We start from the raw sequence: 24,024 nt of genomic DNA, 5'->3' as shown, positions 1-24,024 counted from the left end.
GAAACTAATTGACCTGTGATCGCCGTTTCCTAAATTGTTTTCTGTTTTTCACATCCATGATCAGGTCTGTATTGTTGGTAATCAGTAGCGCTAGTAATGCTTTGTTTCTTGTGGGTGTTTTTTACCATCTTACCTCTTGTCCTGCAAGATCTTTAGGAAATGGCACACTTTAGATGCCTAAGGGACTTCAAGCCACTCTGATTTCTGTCAAGTCCCCTCTAAGACTAATTGTTCTATGGGCCTGTTAGCATTTGCTGTATTGCCTACCTTTATTTGTACTGCTTTTGGCCAATCTCATGGTCTAGATCAGGGGTCTCCAAACTATGGCCCTCCAGTTGTAAAGGAACTACAATTCCCATCCTGCCTAGTCATGTGAGATTTACAATGCCTCATGGGACATGTAGTTCCACAACAGCTGGAGGGCCGTAGTATGGAGATCCCTGTTCTATATTAAACAACCCATGTCCATTACAGTACAGGACATAGGTCCCTCTCCTCTATTTTCTTATGTTCCATGCTTATTATCCATTGCTGACAAAACTAATGCATGTTCTAAAAGTGCCCAATCTTCTGAAGGCCTATGTATAACATATATAACATATCTAATATATAACCAATGTTAGACTAAAGATCCTGTGTCCTGTACCGTACTCCAAAAAAAGGGATTTAAGTCCCCTTTCACACTGGTGCCTCCGTAAAGTAGAATTTGCTTGCACAGCAGGGCTCTCCCCACTAAGCAGCCAGATGACTGCTCCGCTATGCAGAACGGACACAGTCCAACTCTCTCCTGTATGAAGGATTCAAATGGAAACGGACCGTTTGTCCAATTCCATCCAATCCACCAGGTGGGGCATAGGGCCACTATCCGTCTGTTTTTAAGCGGGCAGGATCGGGTGGTGGCGGGTGTCGGTGGACATGTCAGCGGACATGTCTCTGCTGACATCCGCGGGTCCATAAAAGACTGGAGGGTCCGATCAGGTCCGTCTGAAAAACTGATCTGATCGCCCATGTGAAAAGGGGTCTAACATTTTTTTTTTTTTTATGTACACCTGCACAATTTATAATGTTTGCAATTAGACCAGTGCAAACACCCAAACCTGATTTGGTTAGATTTATAGTGACTTTTTATGTCTTTGAAATGTATGGTGCATTAGTGACCAATGTATGAAACATTATGGGCTTACCTATGAATGTGGTTACATATAGTTACATAGTTAGTCAGGTTGAAAAAAGACACAAGTTCAACCACAATAAAATAAAATATATATATATATATATATATATATAATATCATACCAGCCCATATACCCACAGTTGATCCAGAGGAAGGCAAAAAACCCCAGCAGAGCATGATCCATTTTGCTAAAGCAGGGGAAAAAATTCCTTCCTGATCCCCAGAGAGGCAATCGGATTTTCCCCGGATCAACTTTACCTATAAATGTTAGTACCCAGTTATATTATGTACACTTAGGAAATAATCCAGGCCTTTCTTAAAGCAATCCACTGAACTGGCCAGAACCACCTCCGCAGGGAGTCTATTCCACATTTTCACAGCTCTTACTGTGAAGAAACCTCTCTGTATTTGGAGATGAAATCTCTTTTCCTCTAGACGTAAAGAGTGCCCCCTTGTCCTCTTTGTTGACTGTAAAGTGAATAACTCGACACAGAGTTCCCTATATGGACCCCTTATATATTTGTACATGTTGATTTATATCCTCCCTTAATCTCCTCTTATCAAGAGTGAATAAATTAAATTCCTCTAATCTTTCCTCATAGCAGAGTTCCTCCATGCCTCTTATCAGTTTGGTTGTTTATCTGATCTGTCCTGAAACTAAGCTAAAGAATATGGCTTAGAACAGAATTGTAATCTCACTTGTGATCATATTTTATGTGCTTTAACAGATGGGGAAAAATGTAATCGCCTCTGCAGGAGAATTTCTAGGATAATTTTAATGTCTCAGCTAAACGGTGAGTAAAACCTTTCTTTATTACAATATAGTCCCTATTTGCCTATTGAAGGACACAGGAAATCTTTACCTTTTTGGGCTATATTCCACCTTCAGAAGTCTTGGACACTGGCAAACGAACTGTAGGCCAGCACAGGATAATACCACCTACTACCAGTATGCCCCAGGTTAGTGCAACTGTACTAGGAGAATGGTAATCTGTGCCAACACTGACCTTTTTTTTGCTAGCTTTTTTTTTTTTTTTTTTTTTTTTCAATCGAGAAGCCTACATAGCCGCTGGAGCTTTGCCTCTTTTACTGCAGCTTTCCAGACTGGTCATTCTCAACCTAGTTTTGGGTATACCTGATCCGAGGTGTGTGGTTATAGCCTGTAAATGGCTTTTGGGCACTATGATGCCCATTGGGTTCTCCAGACTAGGTTTTGGAAAAGTTAGTTGTAGCGTACCACCCCCCCCCCCATCCATTTCTCACCTTCTACCCGCTGTCAGGGATTTGTTAGTACCAAAGTCCTTGCCTTGTACCCAAAGTCTATATGTTGCCTTACCACAACATAACTGCTCTGATTTTACGCATGGGAGCAGAGAAGGGGGAATTGGAAAGTCTGCTGTACCAGGTGGCTCCAGCTCACATTCTACAAAATGGTATGTGGGCTGCTTACCACACCCCTTCCGAAGGTGCAAACATCTGTAGCCTGGAACTATGTAATCCTCTGGTTTTAAAGCCCGTTTTGGCTTTGGAGTCCTCTTTGGTGTAGTTTTGGCTGGGTCCCCTCCCCTATTGGCTGTGTTTACCACAGTCATGCAAGATCTTATGACCCAAATTACCCAGTTATTTGGCCATCATTAGAGGCTGCAAATGCTTACATGCCCTCCACTTCAGATTCTGTATCGGAGTTGCCCTCGACCTCTGAGCCATCTGCTGAAAAGACATTCTGATTTTCTCCAGAAATTCAAACTGATGAGCTTACCCCTGAAACATTGCAGTCTACTGCTATTAAGTGTTTTTTTTTTTTTTTTTTGTTTGTTTTTTTTTTTTTAAGACCCCAAAATGTTTTCCTTTTTCCTTTGCAACAGCTTTTAAAACTACTTCTGTGAGGAGAGTGGAAACATCCTGACATTGTTTGTCCCCCTAAATAATTCGTAGGCTTTTATCTTCTTTTAATTGCCTCAAACCTTTTGTGCAGAAGTTTTCTGTTCCCACTGTGCATCCAGCAGTATTCTGCCGTACAGAGTGCTTACTATGCCAGAAGAAACACTTGTCATTATCAATGCAACTGAAAAACCGTTGAAAACCCTTTCTAGAGCTCTGGTCTCACTGGCAGTTTCTGTTTCTGTTATATTCACTGACCGACACAGCTCCTCTCTGTAACAAATGGGTTGTTAGCCTTATCACTAGGAGAATACTAGGCATAGTTGTAAAGCACTCAGAACTCTTAGTTCCGCCCAGGGGGGCAGTCCCTGAGGCTACAATCCCCCACTCGGCAAAGCAGCATCAGTTTTACTTTGCCTAGTAAAGGAGTAGGACCTAGGAACCCTGCGGGCCCATCGGTCCGTGTTGTGGTTTTTTTTTGTTTTGTTTTTTTACGCAGAAGCTTGGATTTTTGCACAAGATGAATGATCCCATGATCTACTATCAACAGCCGGCTGGTTGACAGGCTGGATACCCTTATCCTTGTAGTCTCCCCAGTCTGGCCATCGAGTGTGTGCAGGTTGAAGTTACGGCTCGGCAGGCCACGACATACCTCAGCTCCAGAGGTGGTCGTGAGCTTTATGCTCCAGGGCATACATATGACTGGGCTACTGATGTCTGCGTCACAGTATGCTAAGGCCAGTAGCTACCCTGTACCGATCAGGTGTAGATCTACAATGGAATGTCTCCCAGCTTCAGGACTGGTAAGTACAGCTCTCCTTGCCCAGGTGGGGTCGAGCAGCTGGGCATTCCCTGGGAGGTCGATTTGGGGTCCCTCACCTCCCTCTCTTCTCTCCCCTGTCCCCATCTTCCCTCCCCCTCACGGGGGGGGGGGGGATAATGCATGTGGTACTGAGCAGTGTGTAGGATCCCTGAGGGCTCTCACCATGGATAGGGGACTGGCTGGCTGGTGGTGCCTGGATCCTGTGTGCTTTGCTCCTGGGAGGTGCCTGTGAGGGTCTGGCTGTGTCTTCGGTGCAGCGCTGTGTCTCTGCCATGTTTCAGTCTCTGTCCCTCCTGGAAGCTTGCCGGTGGCCATTTTAGGTGTGGGCAAGGACAGTAGATCTTCTGGGCTTCAAGCTGCCATTTTCCCAGTGCTTCCCTATTCAGGACACTGGTGGCTATTTTCTAGAAGCCTGAGCACGTTCAGTGTTCTGCAAGCAGCTACATGTGCTTTCAGCTTCCTGTCTGTTTTACTGGACGCTGGGCGGCCGTTTTTATGTAGTCTGAGCACGTTTTTCAGATGGTTTTAACGATCATTCTTACGGCCTGCCACCGACAGTTTGTATTCCTCTGCACCTGGGAGCACTAGGGGTCTACAGGCACTGCTGTGAACAGCGCAGAACTCCTCAGGGTGGTGAGTCTGGAGGGTTAGAGCCCCTCAGTCGACGGCAGCAAGGAGGGTGGGACTGTCACTGTCCTAAGTCCCCTTCGGATGGCAGATAGGGTAGGGTCAGCATGGCTTCAGAAACTGGTGTTTCTTCCCCCGAAACCCAGGCAATTGCAACCAGGTCACCTGCGAACTGTGCAGTCCCCATGGACAACCTGACGGCGGTTCTCGATTCGTTCATTGCTAAGATGGAGGCGGTGCGTGGGAAGAAAGGTGCTAAAAAGTGGCCCCTGTCCTCTGGGGAGAGCTCTGACGCAGACTCGGGTCCTGCTGAGGCTGGTAACCCCTGCTCTGTATTGTCAGACGATGCTGACCAGGACCGTTCAGATCGTGAGGATGAGTCCGGGTCCGACAAAGCACTTGTTGGAGCACTTATCACAGCTGTGCGTGATACCCTGAAGATTCAGGAGCCAGCGGATCCCTCTGCTGATGTACCGCTCCCTTTTGGGTCCCCGAGTCCAGCACGTTCACCCAAGGTGTTCCGTATCTGTCTTATTTTGACAAGTTCATTTAAAAGGAATGGGGTCACCCACAACGGACCTTTTCGGTCCCCAAATACATGGCGGTGCGTTACCCCTTTGAGGAAAGCCTTCTCAAAAAGTGGCCGGCTCCTCCGGTGGTGGACCCCCCAGTATCCAGATTAAATAAAGTAACCATGATCCCGGTTGAGAGGACTCCTGCATTCCAGAATCCCACGGACAGGAAGGCCGAGGCAGTGGCTTGTTCCTTGTTTACGGTTGTGGGGTCAACCGTGCGACCTCTAGTGGTGTCGCAGACACTGTCTGAGTGGGCAAAACGCTTGCACCGCGAATTGGGTGAGCAACAGGCTTCCCCTGTCTGCGTGGAACTAGCTGACCAACTAGTGCAAGGCCTTAAGCACGTCTGTGATGGCGGCTTTGTCGTCCTTTTTTTTTTTTTTTTTTTTTCCCCAACATATATCTTTTATTTTTCAAGAGCAAGGAACAGAAAAAGAACAGGGTATCGGCATAGAAAACATGGTACCATGTTCATCCTTTGAACTTTAATTCTCACAAAGTACCTGACATATTGATAGTAATGACTTTCGTGGTATAACATTTCAAACTTTTTGTCAATTTAACATTTGTAAGTGTAATTTAGCTGAGGTGAAAATTAAACAACTGCTGTTATCACCATTCTTAACTATTTTGGTAACTGGTCGAACACCAAATTTCGTTTATCCGAATATTTCCGGGAAATGTCTCACCGACCAAGAAAATTGATGTATATAGATTCCATGGAAAATGGAGTAAGAAATACAATAGAAGAAAGGCGAGAGGAAAAAAAAAACAGAAAAACAAAAAAAGGGGGGAGGGGAATGGGAGGGTAAGAAGTATCAAGAGGGGATGAGGATGGGGGGGGGGGTTAGGATATGAGGGTGATGGACCCAGGTTTGCTGTGTGCAGTCTTCTGTGTTATATCGCTCAAGTGGCTAGCATTGCTATCCCCTCAGCCGAGTACATGAACATAGTCCAGGATAAACATGCCTGAGAGTGGTGTTCTTGTTTGTTTTGCGCTGTGAGGACGAGGTCCTCCAGTCTCCTGATCTCCTCAACTCTGCATAGCCACATCCCTATAGTTGGAGGTAACCTTTGCTTCCAGAAAGTCATGGAATGCAGGATTTAGCCGCGTTCAATAAATGTTGTACTATCGACTTTTGGTATTTCCAGATCGGGATTGTAGTGGCATGTAACAGAATGAAAGCTGGGTCATCACTGATCGGATAGTCCGTGAATTTTTGAATATTCGTTAGGACAGTCGTCCAGAAATTAAGTAGCGGGCAAGACCAGAAGATGTGGAGGATTGTCCCTTTATCTGTTTGGCACCTCCAACATTTATCTGATGTAGTCATGAAAATTTGATGTAGTCTGTTAGGGGGTTTAATACCATCTAGTCAGGATCTTGTAGTTAAGTTCTTGTGTTTTTGTGCAAATGGATGTTTTCAGGGAGAACCTGATAAGTTTGTTTTTGAGTGCTAGTAAACTGACGTTGCAGGTCTTCTTCCCATTTTTGTATGAACGTCAGATCAGGTTGTTCTGGGGGGGGAATAGTTGAGCAGAGCATAAGTTTTAGGTACCCCGGGCATGTCTCCACCATCTCAGCAATATTCCTCAAAAGGTCAGGCATGTGTTGGGTAAGTCTGTTGGTCAAAACGTTCGTAAATAGTTTTAGGTGGCAACCGTCTTTTTTTTTTTTTTACCGAAAGTGGTCCCGGCTTTTCATATCAATGAGGACATTATATTAATATATCTGTGTCCTAAGCCGAAACACCAAGGAGGTTGCCCTTCACACTCTTGACGTGGTTAGGGCTCTGAAGGTGTATTTGTCTGCCACGGCTCCTTTTTGAAAGTCAGACTCACTGTTTTTTTTCGGTGGCTGGTCCAAAGAAAGGCATGGCGGTCTCGTCGGCCACCATTTCCAGGTGGATCAGACAGATTGTAGTACAAGCCTACGCCTTGAAGGGGTAGGTGCCCCCCTTTCCGGCCACGCCCCACTCCACAAGGGCAATCGGAATGTCTTGGGCCTGCCGACACAATTTCCAGGTGTGTAAAGCGGCGACCTGGTCGTCTGTCCACACATTTACCAAGTTCTACAAGGTAGACGTCAGTGCATCGGCTGATGCTTGTTTTGGCTGAAAAGTTCCCCCGAAATACAGGCAATTGCAACCGGGTCACCTGCAGACTACGCAGTGCCCATGGACACCCTGACGGCGGTCCTCAATTCGTTCGTTGCCAAGATGGAGGCGGTGCGTGGGAAGAAAGGTGCATTAAAGCGCCCCCCCTCTGGGGAGAGCTCTGACGCAGACTTGGGTCCTGCTGAGGCTGGTGACCCCTGCTCTGTATTGTCAGACTACGCTGACCAGGACAGTGAGGATGATTCCTCGTCCAGTCGCTTGTTGGCGCACTTATCACAGATGTGCGTGATACCCTGAAGATTCAGGAGCCAGCAGATCCCTCTGCTGATGTTCCGGTCCGTTTTGGGTCCTGCAAGCCAGCATGTTCACCTAAGGTGTGCCCGTATCTGACTTATCTTAAGTTCATTTACAAGGAATGGGGTCGTCCGCAACGGACCTTTTCGGTCCCCAAATACATGGCTGTGCGTTACCCTTTTGAGGAGAGCCTTCTCAAAAAATGGTCGGCTCCTCTGGTTGTGAACCCCTCAGTATCCAGGTTAAACAAAGTAACCACGATCCCGGTTGAGGGGACTCCTGCATTCAAGGATCCCACGGACAGAAAGGCCGAGGCAGTGGCTCATTCTTGTTTACGGTTGTGGGGTCAGCCGTGTGACCAGTACTGGCATCCACACTTGTGTCGCAGACACTGAGTGGGCAAAACTTTTGCACTGCAAATTTGGAGATCAACAGGCTTCTCCTGTCTGTGTGGAACTAGCTGACCAACTAGTGCAAGGCCTTAAGTACGTCTGTGACGCGGCCCTGGATACTCTCCCTCTGTTATCCAGGGCTTCAGTGTCAGCTGTGGTGCTGAGGTGACTGATTGGCTAAAATGCTGGTCTGCTGACCAGGCATCCAAAAAAGCCCTGACTGATCTTCCCTTCCTTGGCAACCGGCTCTTTGGAGCCTCGTTAGATGACATTATTAAAAATGCCACCGATGGTAAGAGTACTTTACTCCCACAGGCCAGGAAGGCTAAGGAGCCACACTGTAGGCAAGGGCCCTCTTTTTCTGCTCACAAACTGCTTTTTCTTCCGCCCGGAGCTTCGACAAAGCGCCCCCAGCCCGGCAGAACGACCACGGACGGACAAAACCGTCCCTGGAACCACAAGCCTGCGAATAAAGTGCTACTGCATGAAGGTTTGCTCCCACCCATGTCTCGGGTGGGGGGGGGGGTCGCCTTCGGGAGTTTGCAGTCCGGTGGTCCTTTCAGTTATCCGAACAATGGGTCTGCGATCTGATTTCCTCAGGTTACAAGATAGTTTCTCTCTTGGCCGCCAAACAGATTCTTCCCCTCCAGCATACCCGTATCCCGGATCGCCGGAAGGCCCTCTTGGGGGCAGTAAGGGACCTGCTGAGTTGCGGGGGGCTTGTACCGGTTTGGGAATCGGAACGTTTCCAGGGATTTTACTCAAATCTTTTTGTAGTTCCCAAGAAGAAAGGGGTACGTCCAATCATGGACCTAAAAGCCCTCAATCGCTTTTTAAAAGTGCAGAGGTTCAGAATGGGATCAGTTCGCTCAGTAGTCGCTGCACTCCATCAAGGGGACTCCCTGGCGTCCTTGGACATCCAAGATGCGTACCTGCACATAACCATATGCCTTCGGCATCAAAAGTTTCTGTGGTTTGCAGTCGGGGAAGCCCACTACCAGTTTGTGGCTCTTCCTTTTGGTCTGGCATCAGCCCCCCATGTCTTTACCAAGGTATTGGCTGCAGTTTTGGCGTTGCTGCAGCAACGTGGGATACCTAGACTATCTCCTGAGGGCATCTTCCACCTCAGAGGAGGATGTGGCCATCACCATGCAGACCCTGCAAGAATTTGGGTGGCTGTTGAACCTAAAGAAGTCGGTGATTGTACCCACCCAGGGTCTGAAGTACCTAGGCTTGCTACTGGACTCCATGGAAGCGAGAGTTTTTCTCCCTTCAGACAAACTGCAGACTCTCAGATCTGCGGTAACACTGCTTATGAACAGCAAGTGGTCGTCGCTCTGTTTTTGTATGCGAGTCCTGAGTCTCATGGTACCCTCCTTCGAGGCAGTACCTTATGCCCAGTTCTACACCAGAGTCCTGCAGAAGGAGATTTTGTCAAAATGGGACAAATCTCAGTTGTCCCTGGATCATCAGATCCGGGTGAGCCAGTCAGACTCCCTGATCTGGTGGCTGAGGTCCCCGGTGATTCAGTCCAGGAAATCATTCCTGCCTCTGAGGTGGACAGTGATCACAACAGACGCCAGCCTATCCGGCTGGGGTGGTGTGATGGGGGTTCAGTTGGCTCAGGGCCTCTGGTTGATGGAAGAACTTGCCGATCCACCTGCTTGAATTGAGAGCGAGCGGGCTATGCCTCTCCACATGGTTGATGAGAATTCAGGGGCGTCCGAACAGGATCCAGTCAGACAATGCCACGGCTGTGGCATACGTCAATCACCAAAGGGGAACAAGAAGCTCAGCCTCTGCACAGGAGGTTGCTCACATACTTCGTGGGCAGAGCGACACGTGTCAGCCATTTACATCCCAGGAGTGGAGAACTGTCAGGCGGACTATCTGAGTCGCCAGGTGCTGTACCCAGAAGAATGGGCGTTGCATCCGGAGATTTTCAGGTTACTTTGCCTGAAGTGGGGCACACCAGACGTGGATCTGCTGGCCTCCCATTTCAAACGGAAGGTGCCAAGATTCGTGTCCAGGACAAGAGATCCATGGGCAGAAGCGTTGGACGCGCTGGTGGCTCCGTGGGATCAGTACCAGCTGATCTACGCCTTTCCTCCACTGAAACTGTTACCACACCTGCTTCGCAGGGTGGAAGCCGAGGGGATTCCAGTAATACTGGTTGCTCCAGATTGGCCTCAGCATCCTTGGTACGCAGACCTGGTGCGTCTGGTGGCTGACGCTCCCTGGCAACTGCCATTGTGAGAAGACCTTCTGTCTCAAGGTCCTATTCTCCATCCTGCTTTACCATTGCTGGCTTTAACAGCATGGCTATTAAGAGCCAGGTGTTGAGGAATCGGGTCTGTCGGACTCGGTGATCCCAACTATGTTGAGAGCACGAAAATCTTCTTGGTAGATATATCATCATACCTGAAATGCCTACATCTCCATGTGTGAGGAGAAAGGATGGCATCCACGCTGCTTTTCTATATCCAGGATCCTGCTGTTTCTTCAGCAAGGAGTAGACCAAAAATTGGCGTTAAGCACCATTAAGGGGCAAATTTCAGCCTTGGCTGTCCTTCTTTTTTATTTTTTTTATTATTATTTTTTTATTTTTTTTGTGACCCCCTGGCGTCTCGCTCATTAGTGAGTACCTTCGTTCAGGGAGTACAACATGTAATCCTTCCGGTGCGTCCAGCATTACCCCCATGAGATTTGAACCTGGTGTTATTGGCGCTTCACAAACCGCTGTTTAAAAATACCAGGGAGATTCCCCTGTTGACCCTTTCCCAGAAAGTGGTCTTTCTAGTGGCCATCACATCGGCCAGGAGCGTTTCGGAACTGGCGGCCTCGTCTTGCAAGTCTCCCTATCTGGTTATCGACAAGGATAAGGTGGTGTTGCGTCCGCAACAGTCTTTTCTACCAAAAGTGGTCTCGGCTTTTCATATTAATGAGGACATTGTATTACCATCTCTCTGTCCTAAGCCAAAACACCCTAAGGAGGTGGCCCTTCGCGCTCTGAACGTGGTACGGGCTCTGAAGGTGTATTTGTCTACCACTGCTCCCTTTCAGAAGTCAGATTCGCTGTTTGTTTCGGTGGGTGGTCCCAAGAAAGGCATAGCGGTCTCGCATTTCCAGGTGGATCAGACAGATTGTAGTACAAGCCTACGCCTTGAAGGGGCAGGTGCCCCCCTTTCTGGTCACGGCCCACTTCATAAGGGCGATTGGAACGTCTTGGGCCTTCTGACACCAAGCGTCTGTCGCTCAGGTGTGTAAGGCGGCGACCTGGTCATCTGTCCACACGTTTACAAAGTTCTACAAGGTAGACGTCAGTGCATCGGCTGATGCCTGTTTTGGCCGCAAAATTTTTCAGGCGGCTGTATAGTTGCAATTGAATAGCAATATATTCCCATTTTTCTTTAAAAACACAGTACCATTAAGTTAATGCGCTGTTGCAATACATTCCGCAGTTTTTTTGTTTTTTTTTTTGTGCGGTTTTGGGTAGTCACTCCTGTTGAGTGTACCCTGGTTTGGTGGTGGATTTCTCCACGCACTGTTTTTTGTGGGTAAAGTTTCACTAGTTCCCACTTGCCACTGTGGATGAAGTTTTTGTGCTGTTTTCCCACCCCTCGTTTGGCACTGCTTGGGGACGTCCCAATGGCTAAGAGAGGAGCTGTGTCGGTCAGTGAATATAAGAGAAAATAGGATTTTTTGTACTCGCCGTAAAATTATTTTCTCTGTAATAAACCGACCGACACAGCAACCACCCCTCCTTTTTATCTTTACGTTATACTGTTTGTTGACATACTGATGACTGCATGGCAAGGTGGGGGGTTGTTGCCCAAGGGACCACCCCCTGGGCGGAACTAAGTGTTCTGAGTGCTGTATTGCAACTAATGCCTAGTACCCTGTTTCCCCTAAAATAAGACCTAGTGTTTGTGATTGTCGGTGATGGCTGCAATAAGCCCTACCCCCCCAAATAAGCCCTAGTTAAAGTCCTTGTAGGTCTTCTTTTCAGGGTAGGGCTTATTTTTGAGGAAACAGGGTAGGGCTTATTTGGGTGGTAGGGCTTATATTGCAGCCAACACCGACATTCAGGCTAGGTCTTGTTTTAGGGGAAACAGGGTATCTCCTAGTAATGGGGCATAACAACCCAATGGCTAAGAGGAGCTGTCGGTCGGTGAATTACAGAGAAAAGGAGTACAAAAAATCCTATTTTTTTTTCATCAGATCCTGGCTGTGACCTTGCTTTGTTTATACCCTGTTTGATCAAAATTCCTTAAAGAGAACGAATCCATGCTCTGGTTGATGCATTGATAAAAGAATCTGTGAAGCACATGGCCATAGTGTTAAATCTCACCCCTGATGGGTTGCTTCTGCCTCATTTCATACACTTCACATTGCAGTTCATATTCATTGGGAACGTTATTCTGAAGTGCAAAAACCGTGTGTCTGGGCCAGGTCCACTTGGGATCAGCAGCTGATATGATTAAGGACATTACTGCTGGTAATATTACCTATTTTCAATGAAGGATATATAAGGAACTGACTAAGGCTGCATCTGCATGTGCATTTGGTCATGCTGAAGATTCTGGTGGCAAGAATCTGTGGCTGTCACTAGCGAGGAATCGGATTCTGCCATTTCAACCCTATTTCAGCGACCATCGGCCTCTCATGATCTTGAACAAGACCTTTTGTGCAGGTGGTCTACAGTGTAGTTTTCAAGGTTGGTAAGGCTGCCGCTTGGTCATCTTCTTACAAATTTTCCAAGTTTTACCAGTTAATTGTGCCCTCATGCTTTGAGTACAGGGTCCTTCCAGCAAATCTTTGAGCTAGCAGTAAGCTCCAACTCTGTTCTCATTCTTGTTTGTATTTGCTTGCCATGTTGCCGAAATTTCAGGTGGACTGTTTTTGAATGTCCCAAAGGTGTAAGATTTAGTTTGTCCCTCAATGAACGAGAAAGGCAAATAGGATTTTTGTACATTTAGTGAAATCTTTTTCTTGAAGTCCTTGGAGGAACACAGTTCCCATCCTTCTGGGTTAATGATCATGCTATTTGTACTGCTTTGGTACAAAACAGAGGAATGATATTGGTAGTAGAGCGGGGCTATGCTGTGATTGTCTACAGGTTTTTTGCCAGTGTCCAGTCCTTCTGTACTCCTCAGTATAACTTGAAAGTTAGACTTCCTGTATCCCTCAATAAACTCCAATCAAAAGGGTTTTACAATGAGTACTACCTGCTACAAAAGATTCTGGCTGAAATATTTTATTGGATTAGCAAAGAGGAGTTATGGTTCAGGTCACTTCTTATTGCAAGTACTGAACAACTTGACACCGTTTCAGCATATAAATCCAGTGACTTCTAAATAACTGAAATTTTAACACTCTGAGCAATTTCAGATTGATTTATATGTCTATACAAAAATTATTCTGACATGATGCATTCAATTAATATCCAGGAGCTTTTGCACTTTTATCTGGAACATTTTTGCTGTCAGAATTTGTAAGTACATTGCTGTTGCTAATTAGGGTTACATAATACATTATAACCGTTTGATTTTGCTTCAGATACAAAGCAAAATGTTCTTTTTATATCCGTATGGTTTAATCGGCTGCAACCAGAATATTTGTTCCCCTCGTATGCTTAGTCATTACAAAATCCTGTGATTTTGGTTACAGTTTAACCACTTAAGGACCGAGCCTCTTTTTCAGATTCTGTGTTTACATGTTTAAAACCGTGTTTTTTTTTTTTGGCTAGAAAATTACTTGGAACTCCCAAACATTATATATTGTTTTTTTTCTAACACCCTAGAGCAGGGATGTGCAAACTTTTTTCAAAGAGGGCCAGATTTGATGAAGTGAACATGCGCGAGGGCCGACAATTTTTGCCTGACATTCTTTGAACCATTAAAATTCTGTCTAAGTGTGTTCGTCCAAGCACTAATACACTTTCCCACAAGAATTCTCCTGCCTTTGTGGCTATGCGTGGTGAATATTTGAACTCAAGTGTATTATTTGGATACACCGTATTTATTGGTGTATAACACGCACCTTCACTTTAAGAGGGAAGCTTCAGGAAATAAAAACTTAAAATTTTAAATTAAGAACTGTGAAGCAAAATAAGGGTCGGTGTCCATCTGCAAACCCACCATTGCCGGGAATGCAGCAGCCACCATTGCCGGGAATGCAGCAGCCACCATTGCCGGGAATGCAGCAGCCACCATTGCCGGGAATGCAGCAGCCACCATTGCCGGGAATGCAGCAGCCACCATTGCCATCAGTGCAGCCATGGAGGGCAGGACGAGCGCCAAAGACATCTTACAGGAGAATCTCCTGTTTACACAACGGCCTCTTTAAGAGAAAGTCCCGCCTCCTTTGATGGACAGCACAGTCGTCCAATGGCAGAGACGGGACTTCCTATTACAGAGTGTGTGCACAGCACTCGTCCCGCCTCCTCCCTCTGACGCAGCCGGACTATATATCTTTTGTGGCCCCGGCGCTGGGAGATCGCCGGGGGCCACAAAAGATATATATGTTTAAATAACCAGGCGGGCCGTTCAAAACCCGACCACGGGCCGGACTTTGGACATGCCTGCCCTAGAGAATAAAATGGCAGTTATTGCAATACTTTTTTTTTCACACCGTATTTGAGCAGAGGTCTTACAATCGCACTTTTTTTGGAAAAAAAATTCACTTTTTTGAATCAAAAAAATAAGACACCAGTAAAATTAGCCCAAATGTTTTATATTGTGAAAGATAATGTTACGCCGAGTAAATTGATACCCAACATGTCACGCTTCAAAAATGCGCCCACTCGTGGAATGGCGTCAAACTTTTACCCTCAAAAATCTCCATAAGCGTCATTTTAAAAAATTCTACAGGTTGCATGATTTGCGTTTAGAGGAGGTCTGGGCTATAATTGCTCTCGCTCTATCGATCGTGGTGATACCTCATGTGTGGTTTGACTGCTGTTTTCATATGCGGGCGCTACTCACATATGCATTCGCTTCTGCGCGCGAGCTCGTCGGGACGGGGTGTTTTTTAAAAAAAAAGTTCTTATTTATTTTACTTGATTTTATTTATTTTTACACTGTTTTAAAAAAAACAAAAATGAATCTTTTATTCCTATTAAAAGGAATGTAAACATCCCTTGTAATTGAAAAAAGCATGACAGGTCCTCTTAAATATGATATCTGGGGTCAAAAAGTCCTCAGATCTCATATTTGGACTTAAATGCAATAATAAATAAGTCATTTGAAAAAATGACTTTGAAAAAATATGCCTTTAAGAGGTATGGGTGGAAATGCAGTTTTGACGTCGCTTCCACTGTGCTATGGTATAGAGATGGGTGGGGCCATCTTTGCCTCGCTTGTCTCCATACCAAGGAACGTGAAAGGACCCGGTCGCCTCCGCCACTACCGACGGCTCCGGTAAGCGACGGGAGGGGTGGTGGCACCTCTCCCGCCGACGGTGATCTAGCAGTGAACCCGCCGCAGAGACCATGATTATCGTAATCACGGCCAGCGCCTGAAGAGATGGATATCTTGGTTGTGGCAGCAGCTGCTGCCGTTCCCGAGATATCCCTCTTCAAATAATGGATGTACATCATCATGCGCCAGTCATAAAGTGGTTAAATTAATTGAAGCTCCACTTATCTGTTGTGCAACAATTGTAACTTTTCGGTGAGGTACGTCTGAAGTCCGGACTCCTCCCAGTCTCCCTTACTGGCTATGGCAGCGGCAGCCCCCGAGAGCCATTTGAAACATCGGCTGGGGTGCCGACATCGCTGGATTCCTGGAAAAGGTAATTGTCCTATTAAAAGACAGCCGCTACTGTATGTGCAGTTGCTGACTTTAAATTTTTTGCACGGGGCAGAACTCCGCTTTAAGGCCTAAGTGTAGGCAAAATATACATAAACAGCACAAGGGACATAATTTACAGTCAGTTGGATGTCTCCTGTGCTGATTCCTGTTAGTAGAAATCCTCCTCAGGCAATACTTTCTCCCCCCACCACTATAATCTTCGAGTGCAACAGGGGTTAATAGAACTATGGGGCTTTCCAAGGTTCTTATCAAGAGATCTCGACTTTGCCTGCCCTTACCTCCCAGCTGCTCCATTCATAGAAGTGGTACAACAGCTTATGTGAAAACCATATAGAAGAATGGGGGACGAGAAGATGATTGATTGGCCCCACCCCTCCATTCTTAAATCCTTTTTCATCCATGGAAGTTGTAGTCCAGGTTCTCTGACTGGAGCAACTGGGCAGAAAGACATAATTGGGCTCTTTGAGAGCTTGTGACAGCCCCTTAGTTCTATTAAAGAGAGAGTAAACCCGTTGAAGTTTTTTTTTTTTTTTTTTTTTTTTTTTTAACTTGCAAAGGAAAAGGCATAATGAGCTAATATGCACCGCATACTAGCTCATTATGAAATGCTTACCTTAGAATGAGGCCCCGACATCTGGCCCGATCCACGCCGAGGGAGCTGACATGTTCCTTCGGCGTGTCTTCCAGGTATCGCGGCTCCGGTGCTGTGAGTGCCCGCGATGTCATCACTCCTGCGCATGCTCATGGGAGATTTCTTTCCGGCAGGGTCCTGCATCTGCCGGACTTTCAGCCGAGAATCCCCTGTGCGCATGCGCCGCTGCAGTCAGCGGCGCATTGCGAGGGGAATATCTCCTAAACCGTACAGGTTTAGGATATTTTCTTTTTTTTTACCTACAGGTAAGCCTGTAGGTCAAAGTTAAAAAAAAAAGACTATACGACCACTTTAACCTTTGTTACACCAGAAGATTGGTAGGCAGTGTTCATTTTGACGTCCATTTTCAATTTACTTTTAGTCAGTCTTTTGACTAAAATGCCATTTTTAAGTTTTAGTCATACTTCAGTCAACTAAAATCTCCAGTACATTTTAGTCAACTAAAGTCTAAGGTGTTTCGTTAAATTGTAATGCGTTACATAGTAGGTGAGGTTATAAAAGACACAAGTCCAACCTACTTTACATAGTAAGGTTGAATATAGACACCAGACCATCCAGTTCAACCTGAGTATCGACCATTGTCCCTATCCATGTACATTGCACACTCACATCGGTCCCTACCCTCAAATAGCACACAAATCCAAGGTCCCCATTCATATACTAGGGCCAATTTGGACAGAGGCCAATTAACCTACCTGCATGTCTTTTGGAGTGTAGGAGGAAACCCGAGTACCCGGAGGAAACCCACGCAGGCACAGGGAGAACATGCAAACTCCAGGCAGGTAGTGTCGTGGGTTGGGATTCGAACCAGCGACCCTTTTTACTGCTAGGCGAGAGTGCTAACCACTACACCACTGTGCCGTGTGTGATTATATGTCTGTAATACATGGTAACATCCGGATAAACAATATTTTCCTCCTAAGAAATTCTCCACACTTTTTATCCTATGGAAGAGGATTTCTATAAGAAATGGGGGCGGGGGGTTCCAGCAATTGATGTTGCAATCGCCTCAGTGAACAAGAGTCTCACATGTCAGATGGATAATCCGCTAAAGTTAAAAGATCCAATAGATAAAAAGTTGTAAGTTCTTTCTAAAAGCAATATGTCTTTAGCAAGTTCAGTAGCGCAGCCGATTCTTGCAGCAATTGGTGTATCTCAGTCCATTAAGGTAAAGTTTGTGGAGATGCTTAAAATTCTGTCTGAAGCGCCTGCTGATCACAGTAGATGCTATGAAAGATTCTATCATTCAAACCTCACGGCTTATGTATTCTCGCAGAGTTCTGTGGCTGAAAAATTGGTCAGCTGAAGCATCGTGTAAAAAGCTCTTAGCCAGTTACCCCTTTCATGGTGAACGGCTATTTGGAGCCTATCTGGATAAATGCCTCCAAAGGATCTCTAATGGGAAAAGGTCTCTTTTTACCAGTAAAGAAGTTGTTCAAGCATTTCTCCTTTAAGCGTGCTTCCTCACATGTGCCAGGGGCATCAGACTCTAGGCAGTCTCGACAGCCTCAACCGTCAGATGCAAGGGGGAGACCCCAAGGGCAGCACCAGGGTCAGAAAAGATTTTGGGGCAGAAAGCCCACAAAGCAGAATGCTAAAGCCTCCTTATGAAGGGGCGCCCCCACTTGCTTTGGTGGAGGGAAGGCTCCTTCAATTCTCAGAGATCTGGCAGGAACAATGTCAAGACAGATGGGTGGCTTCTTCAGTTTCTCTAGGTTACAAACTAAAGTTCAGAGAATTTCCATCTCCTCTTTTTCGAAGATCAAATGTTCCCTGGGATCCAGAGAAAAACTTTCTAGCTCTGGATCTATTATCCCAGTTAGTCATATCAGAGGTTCCCTTAGAGGAAGAGGGCCCAGGTTTTTATTCATCCTTTTTACAGTTCCAAAACCAAACGGAGGTAAGACCCATTCTAGATCTCAAAGATTTGAATCGGCACTTAAACATCCGATCCTTTCACATGGTGTCAATCCGAACGGTTGTTTCCATCCTGCAAGGAGGGGAGTTTTTGGCTTCAATCGATATCAAGGATGCCTATCTCCACGTGCCAATATTTCCCGCTCAACAGAAATTTCTGCGCTTCGAAATGGAAAATCATCATTTTCTCAAATCGCCTTTCAGGACAACCCCGGAGAGAGAGTGTAGCTCCACCTTGTCATTAGGAAACGCATGCCCACTTTAAAAACACCTCCTCTTCCTCCATGGCTTCAGTTATTGTGTTTCCTCCTTGGAGGAAGCATGTGCCTGAACCAGGGGAGAGCTACACTCTCTGCAGGGGAGTAAGGCTTACCTTTCGTTACAGGTTGTTTCTTCTTTTGACCCCCAGCAGCATCTCCAGTGGGGGAGGACTCCTGGAGCTCCTGGTCCCGCCGTCTCACGGGAGTAAGGACCCTCGGAGTGCCGGCGTCGGGTGCCCGGTGTCCGCTGATTTAGCACAGGGAGGGCTCTGTTGCTGGCGGAGGTCGCTGCAGGTCAGCGGCGTGGCTCCATTTTCGGCGCCGGGTCCCGGGCGGCGACAGCGTCGTTTACGGTGACGCGCAGGCACTCTGAGGGGGCGTGGCGCCGTGGTTCAAGTGCCTGGAACGCAGGGATCATGGGGCGGGTCAGGTGACCGTGTGCTTCCGGCCGGCCCTGATGACGCGGCGGCCGGGAAAATTTTAAAAAATGACGGAGCTGTTTGTGATAGCTGCCTTACTCAAGCGATGGAGTGTAAGCCAGCTATGGCGGAGACGGGCGCCCCTAGCACCGGTCCAGCCCAGGTACGTAAGGTGCGCTGGCACCCTCCGCTTCACTGTTGGGCTATGTCTTTGTCTGTTCCCCCCCCTCTTGGGGGCCTGTCGCTGCAGGTCAGAGGTGACTTCGCTCGGACCTTTTGCAGCCTGGTTCTGGGGTCTCACTAGTGGTCTGTTTGGTAGTGGGTCTCTGCACTGGCTTGGTGTTAAGCAACTGGTTGTTGTGAGCTTTTAGTGAGTTAAACCTGCATGTCGTTTCAGGAAAAATCACTAGGAAAAGCTAGACCAGGTCAGAGAAAATGTCCTTCTTGCAAGACCCCCCTCAGAGATTCATGGCAGAAGGCAATGTGCAGAAATTGTATCAGAGAATTGGTGGAAGAGGAAACATCCCAGCAATATAAGGATTTGTTTTCTTCGGTTAAAGAGCTGACAAACTCCTTGAGTTCAGTCAGGTCCATCCTGATACAAAACCCTCCCGCACAGACCGAGCCTCAGAACTTACCGCCCAGCCCCAGGGCGTCGTCGTCCAGACAGGTGGATACCGAGGATTCTGGAGACGAAGGGGGTAGTACTCTCATCTCCTTCAGGGATTCTGAGGAGGAGGAAGAGGAAGAAGATAGCAGGGGCTCTAAATACAAGCTATCACTAGAGGAAGTAGATGACATTCTTAAAGCAATCTACACTACTCAAGAAAAAGTACAACTGTCAATTCATGACAAAATGTACCAGGGGTTGGACGAAACAAAACGGAGAGTTTTTCCAGTCCACAGGGTCCTCTCAGATTCGGTGAGAAAAGAGTGGAAGGACCCAGAAAAAGCCCCTTTCTTCTCTAAAGCTCTCAAAAGAAGGTTTCCCTTCGAAGATAGACTCAGAGGTTTGGAACAAAAAGCCCAGAGTCGATGCAGCTTTCTCGCAGGTATCCAGACGAACGGATCTAGCCTTTGAGGATATGGGGATCCTTAAAGACCCAATGGACAAAAAAGCTGACTCCATCCTTAAAAAGGCTTTGGGATGCTGCGTCAGTCAGTCTAAAACCAGCTATGGCAGCTACGGTTGTGGCCAGGAATCTGGAATGTTGGGTAGAGAAGCTGAAGAGCCATATTGAAGCGGGGACACCCCGCAAGGATCTCTTAGAGTCCTTTCCACTGATCCTGAATGCAGTCAAATATATGGCGGATGCATCAGCAGAATCGGTTAAACTGGCCGCTAGGTCTTCGGCTCTTGTAAATTCAGCCAGGAGAGCAGTTTGGCTGAAAACATGGTCTGGGGACACTGCTTTTAAGGTCAAACTGTGTGGTCTACCCTTCTCGGGTGACTTGCTCTTTGGACCCGATTTAGAGTCTGTGCTGGATAGGACAGCCGATAAAAAGAAGGCTTTTCCAGCTAAGAAAAAGCAGGTTGCCAAAAAGAATTTTCGTGCTTTTCAGCAGTCCCATAAAAAAGACCAGGATCGCAAGAGCAGATGGGGTTCACAGAAGGGCAAAGGCAAGGGTGGAGTCCTCTTTAGATCTCCCCCAGAGTAGTCCCCTAAGAGCAAGTGACAATATCTCCCCAGTGGGGGGGGGACTGTCAGCTTTTCGCGAACAATGGGACAGGCTGTCTCCAAATCTGTTCGTGAAGAATATTGTCGATCAGGGGTACAGGTTGGAATTTTCAGAACCACCCCCGAGCAGGTTTTATGTGACAACATTGCCAAGGGATCAGGAGAAGGCCTCTGCAATGAAGCTTTTGTTACAGGAGCTGATACATCAAGAGGTTCTGATTCAAGTCCCAGTAAACCAGCAGGGCAGGGATTTTTACTCACATATTTTTCTGGTGAAAAAACCCTCAGGGAAGTACCGTTTAATCCTGAATCTGAAAGCTCTGAACAGGTTCATTTGGTACAAACCTTTCAGGATGGATACAATTTTCTCCATCACAAAGTTGTTGACCCCAGAATGCTTCATGGCATCCCTGGATCTAAGGGATGCCTACCTTCATATACCCATTCATCAGGCATCGCAGCAGTTCCTGCGCCTGGCATTAAAGGTGGGGAGTTCGGTATGGCACCTCCAATTCAGGGCTCTGCCATTCGGACTCTTGTCCTCTCCCAGGGTCTTTACGAAGATTATGGCAGAGGCTTTGGAGCCCCTGAAGTTGAAGGGGATTCCAGTCGTCCCTTATCTGGACGACCTTTTTGTTTTTTGCAGACTCCAGGGAGCAGGTCCTAGTCCATCTCCAGAGGGCCCAGTCTCACCTCGAGGGCCTGGGATGGCTTCTAAATCTAGAGAAGTCAATCCTGACCCCCTCACAGGAAATGAAATTTCTGGGGTATACGTTAAATTCGATTCTCCAGAAAGTTTTCCTGCCGCTGGAAAAACAGGAAAAGTTGCAGCTAGCTGTACAGCGGATACAGAGCAACCAGACAGTCTCAGTCAGGACGGCTATGGCAGTTCTGGGCCTGCTTATGGCAGCAATCCCGGCTGTTCAGTGGGCCAGGTTCCATTCCAGACCCCTTCAGAGGGAGGTTCTGTCAAGCTGGTCCCATCAGGATCCTTTGGAAAAACAGCTAAAAATTTCGTCAAGGACGAAAAGGGCTCTTTGGTGGTGGAGAGACCAGGCAAACCTCTCAAGGGGCCTGGTGTGGACCTTTCCTGTGGACAAGCGCCTTACTACAGACACAAGTGCCTGGGGCTGGGGAGCCCACCTGGATGGTCAGACATCTCAGGGGGTCTGGTCCAAACAGGAAGCTCAAAGATCATCCAAATGGAGGGAGTTGAAGGCGATCTTTCTGGGACTAGTGGCCTTTTAGCAGAGTTTGAGAGGCCACCATGTCCAGGTGTTGTCAGACAACACAACAGCGGTTACCTACATTATGAAGCAAGGGGGAACCAGAAGCAGGAGCTTGATGGAGCTGGCCAATCTGTTGTTAGCTTGGGCAGAGCAGAACACAGCCTCACTATCGGCAGTGCATCTGAAGGGCTCTCAGAATTTGTTTGCGGACCTCCTAAGCAGGCGCAAATTGCTAGAGGCAGAATGGAGTCTGAATCAGGAAGTGTTCCTGATGATCTCCGAGGCCTGGGGGGTTCCACAGGTAGACCTTTTTGCCAGCCAGCAGAACTCAAAGGTGGACAGATTCTTTTCTCTTCACCGAGGAGATGCAGCAATAGGGTTGGATGCATTTGCTCACCCCTGGCATTACCAGCTGTGCTACGCCTTTCCCCCCTTTCCTCTAATTCCACTAGTACTGAGGAAATTCAGGGAAGAAGGGACAGACTTAATACTAGTCACTCCTTTTTGGCCAAAAAGGCCTTGGTTCGCGGGTCTTCGAAACCTAGCCTCGAAGCCCCCATGGAGGTTACCACTCAGAAAAGATTTGTTATCCCAGGGGACAGTAAATCATCCAGAGGTGGAACTTCTACAGCTAACCGCCTGGTTTCTGAGGAGGACCTATTAAAAGCCAAAGGTCTTTCAGATAAAGTAGTAAAGACCCTGCTGTCTAGCAGGAAGGCAGTTACACAGGCAATTTACATGAAAGTCTGGAAAAAGTTCAACTCCTGGTGTAGTTCTAGAGAACTCAAGGTCAAGAGCACGGTGTCCGTATTGGAGTTTCTCCATGAGGGAATGGAGAAGGGTCTCGCAGCCAGTACCCTGAAGACTCAGGTGGCTGCCTTATCAGTTTTCTTTGAAAAGACTTTATCTAAAGAAACTTTAATTTCTAGATTTTTTAGGGCTCTTGCTCGAAGTAGACCAGTAGCCCTTAAAGACTTTCCCAGTTGGGATTTGTCTACAGTTTTACAGGGTCTCTCGGGAGCACCGTTTTGAACCCTTACAAGAAGCTTCTTTACAGAAGGTGGTTTTAAAAACAATCTTTTTGGTGGCCATCACCTCGGCCAGGAGAGTCAGCGAGCTCCAAGCTCTAGCTATTACAGAACCCTTCCTTAGAGTTTATCAGGACAGGGTGGTACTGAGGACGGATCCAGCATTCCTACTGAAAGTATCCTCAGCTTTCCATCGATCGCAGGAAATAGTGTTACCTACATTCTCTGCAACCCCCGCGAATGCAGGAGAGGAAGTTTTTCACACATTGGATGTGAGAAGGTGTCTATTACAGTTTCTGAAAATGACTAAAGATTTTAGAAAATCGAACGCCCTTTTTGTGATATTTTCTGGATCACGCAAGGGGGAGAAAGCTTCTAAAAGTACGCTGGGTAGGTGGCTTAAGTTGGCTATAACAGAAGCCTATAAAGCAAAAGGAGAAATACCTCCCTCAGGTATTGCTGCCCACTCTACTAGATCCACGGCAGTTTCCTGGGCTGAAAGGGCCGGTGCAACGCCTGAACAAATCTGCAAGGCTGCCACTTGGTCCAGTTATTCGACATTTCTCCGGCACTACCGGTTAGATCTACTGTCTGCAGCAGATCAGGCCTTCGGCAGGAAGGTACTGCAGGAAGTAGTCCCGCCCTAGGGTAAGTTTCTCGGTTATCCTCTCCGGGGTTGTCCTGAAAGGCGATTTGAGAAAGACTAAGTTAGACTTACCGGTGACGGTATTTCTAAGAGCCTTTCAGGACAACCGTTACTTCCCTCCCTAGGTTATGCTTAGTAAATGTATTAAGTTCTACCATGGTGTTGTGCTTTCTGTGCTTTGTTTTCCAGTGTCGGAAGGCCATAATAACTGAAGCCATGGAGGAAGAGGAGGTGTTTTTAAAGTGGGCATGTGTTTCCTAATGACAAGGTGGAGCTACACTCTCTCTCCGGGGTTGTCCTGAAAGGCTCTTAGAAATACCGTCACCGGTAAGTCTAACTTAGTCTTTCAGTTTGTGGCCCTGCCATTCAGTCTAGCCACAGCACCACGGGTGTTCTCAAAGATTCTGGCACCTCCTTTAGCCAGATTGAGGGCTCAAGGCAATAACGGTCCTAGCCTATTTAGATCTACTTTTTAATAGATCATTCACTCTCGGGTC

The 24,024-nt window shown here is 47.0% G+C and overlaps 1 protein-coding gene across 3 annotated transcripts in view; it reads left to right on the top strand.

Moving 5' to 3' along the window:
• KNL1 (kinetochore scaffold 1) overlaps positions 1–24,024 on the top strand; it is a 288,270-nt gene that overhangs the window by 237,190 nt on the left and 27,056 nt on the right. For all 3 annotated transcript variants that reach the window (XR_013264900.1, XM_077464895.1, XM_077464894.1), the window contains one exon: positions 1,903–1,968. Coding sequence is in view for 2 of the 3 variants with exons in the window: in XM_077464895.1 (XP_077321021.1) it covers positions 1,903–1,968 (66 nt within the window). In the remaining variant the exon portion in view is untranslated. The remainder of the gene's footprint in view (positions 1–1,902; positions 1,969–24,024) is intronic.

This window comes from Lithobates pipiens, unplaced genomic scaffold (genome assembly GCF_037356315.1).
Source record: "Lithobates pipiens isolate NorthernLeopardFrog02 unplaced genomic scaffold, aLitPip1_a1.2 Scaffold_30, whole genome shotgun sequence".
NCBI lineage: Eukaryota > Metazoa > Chordata > Amphibia > Anura > Ranidae > Lithobates > Lithobates pipiens.
This window is presented reverse-complemented; position numbering and strand designations above follow the sequence as displayed.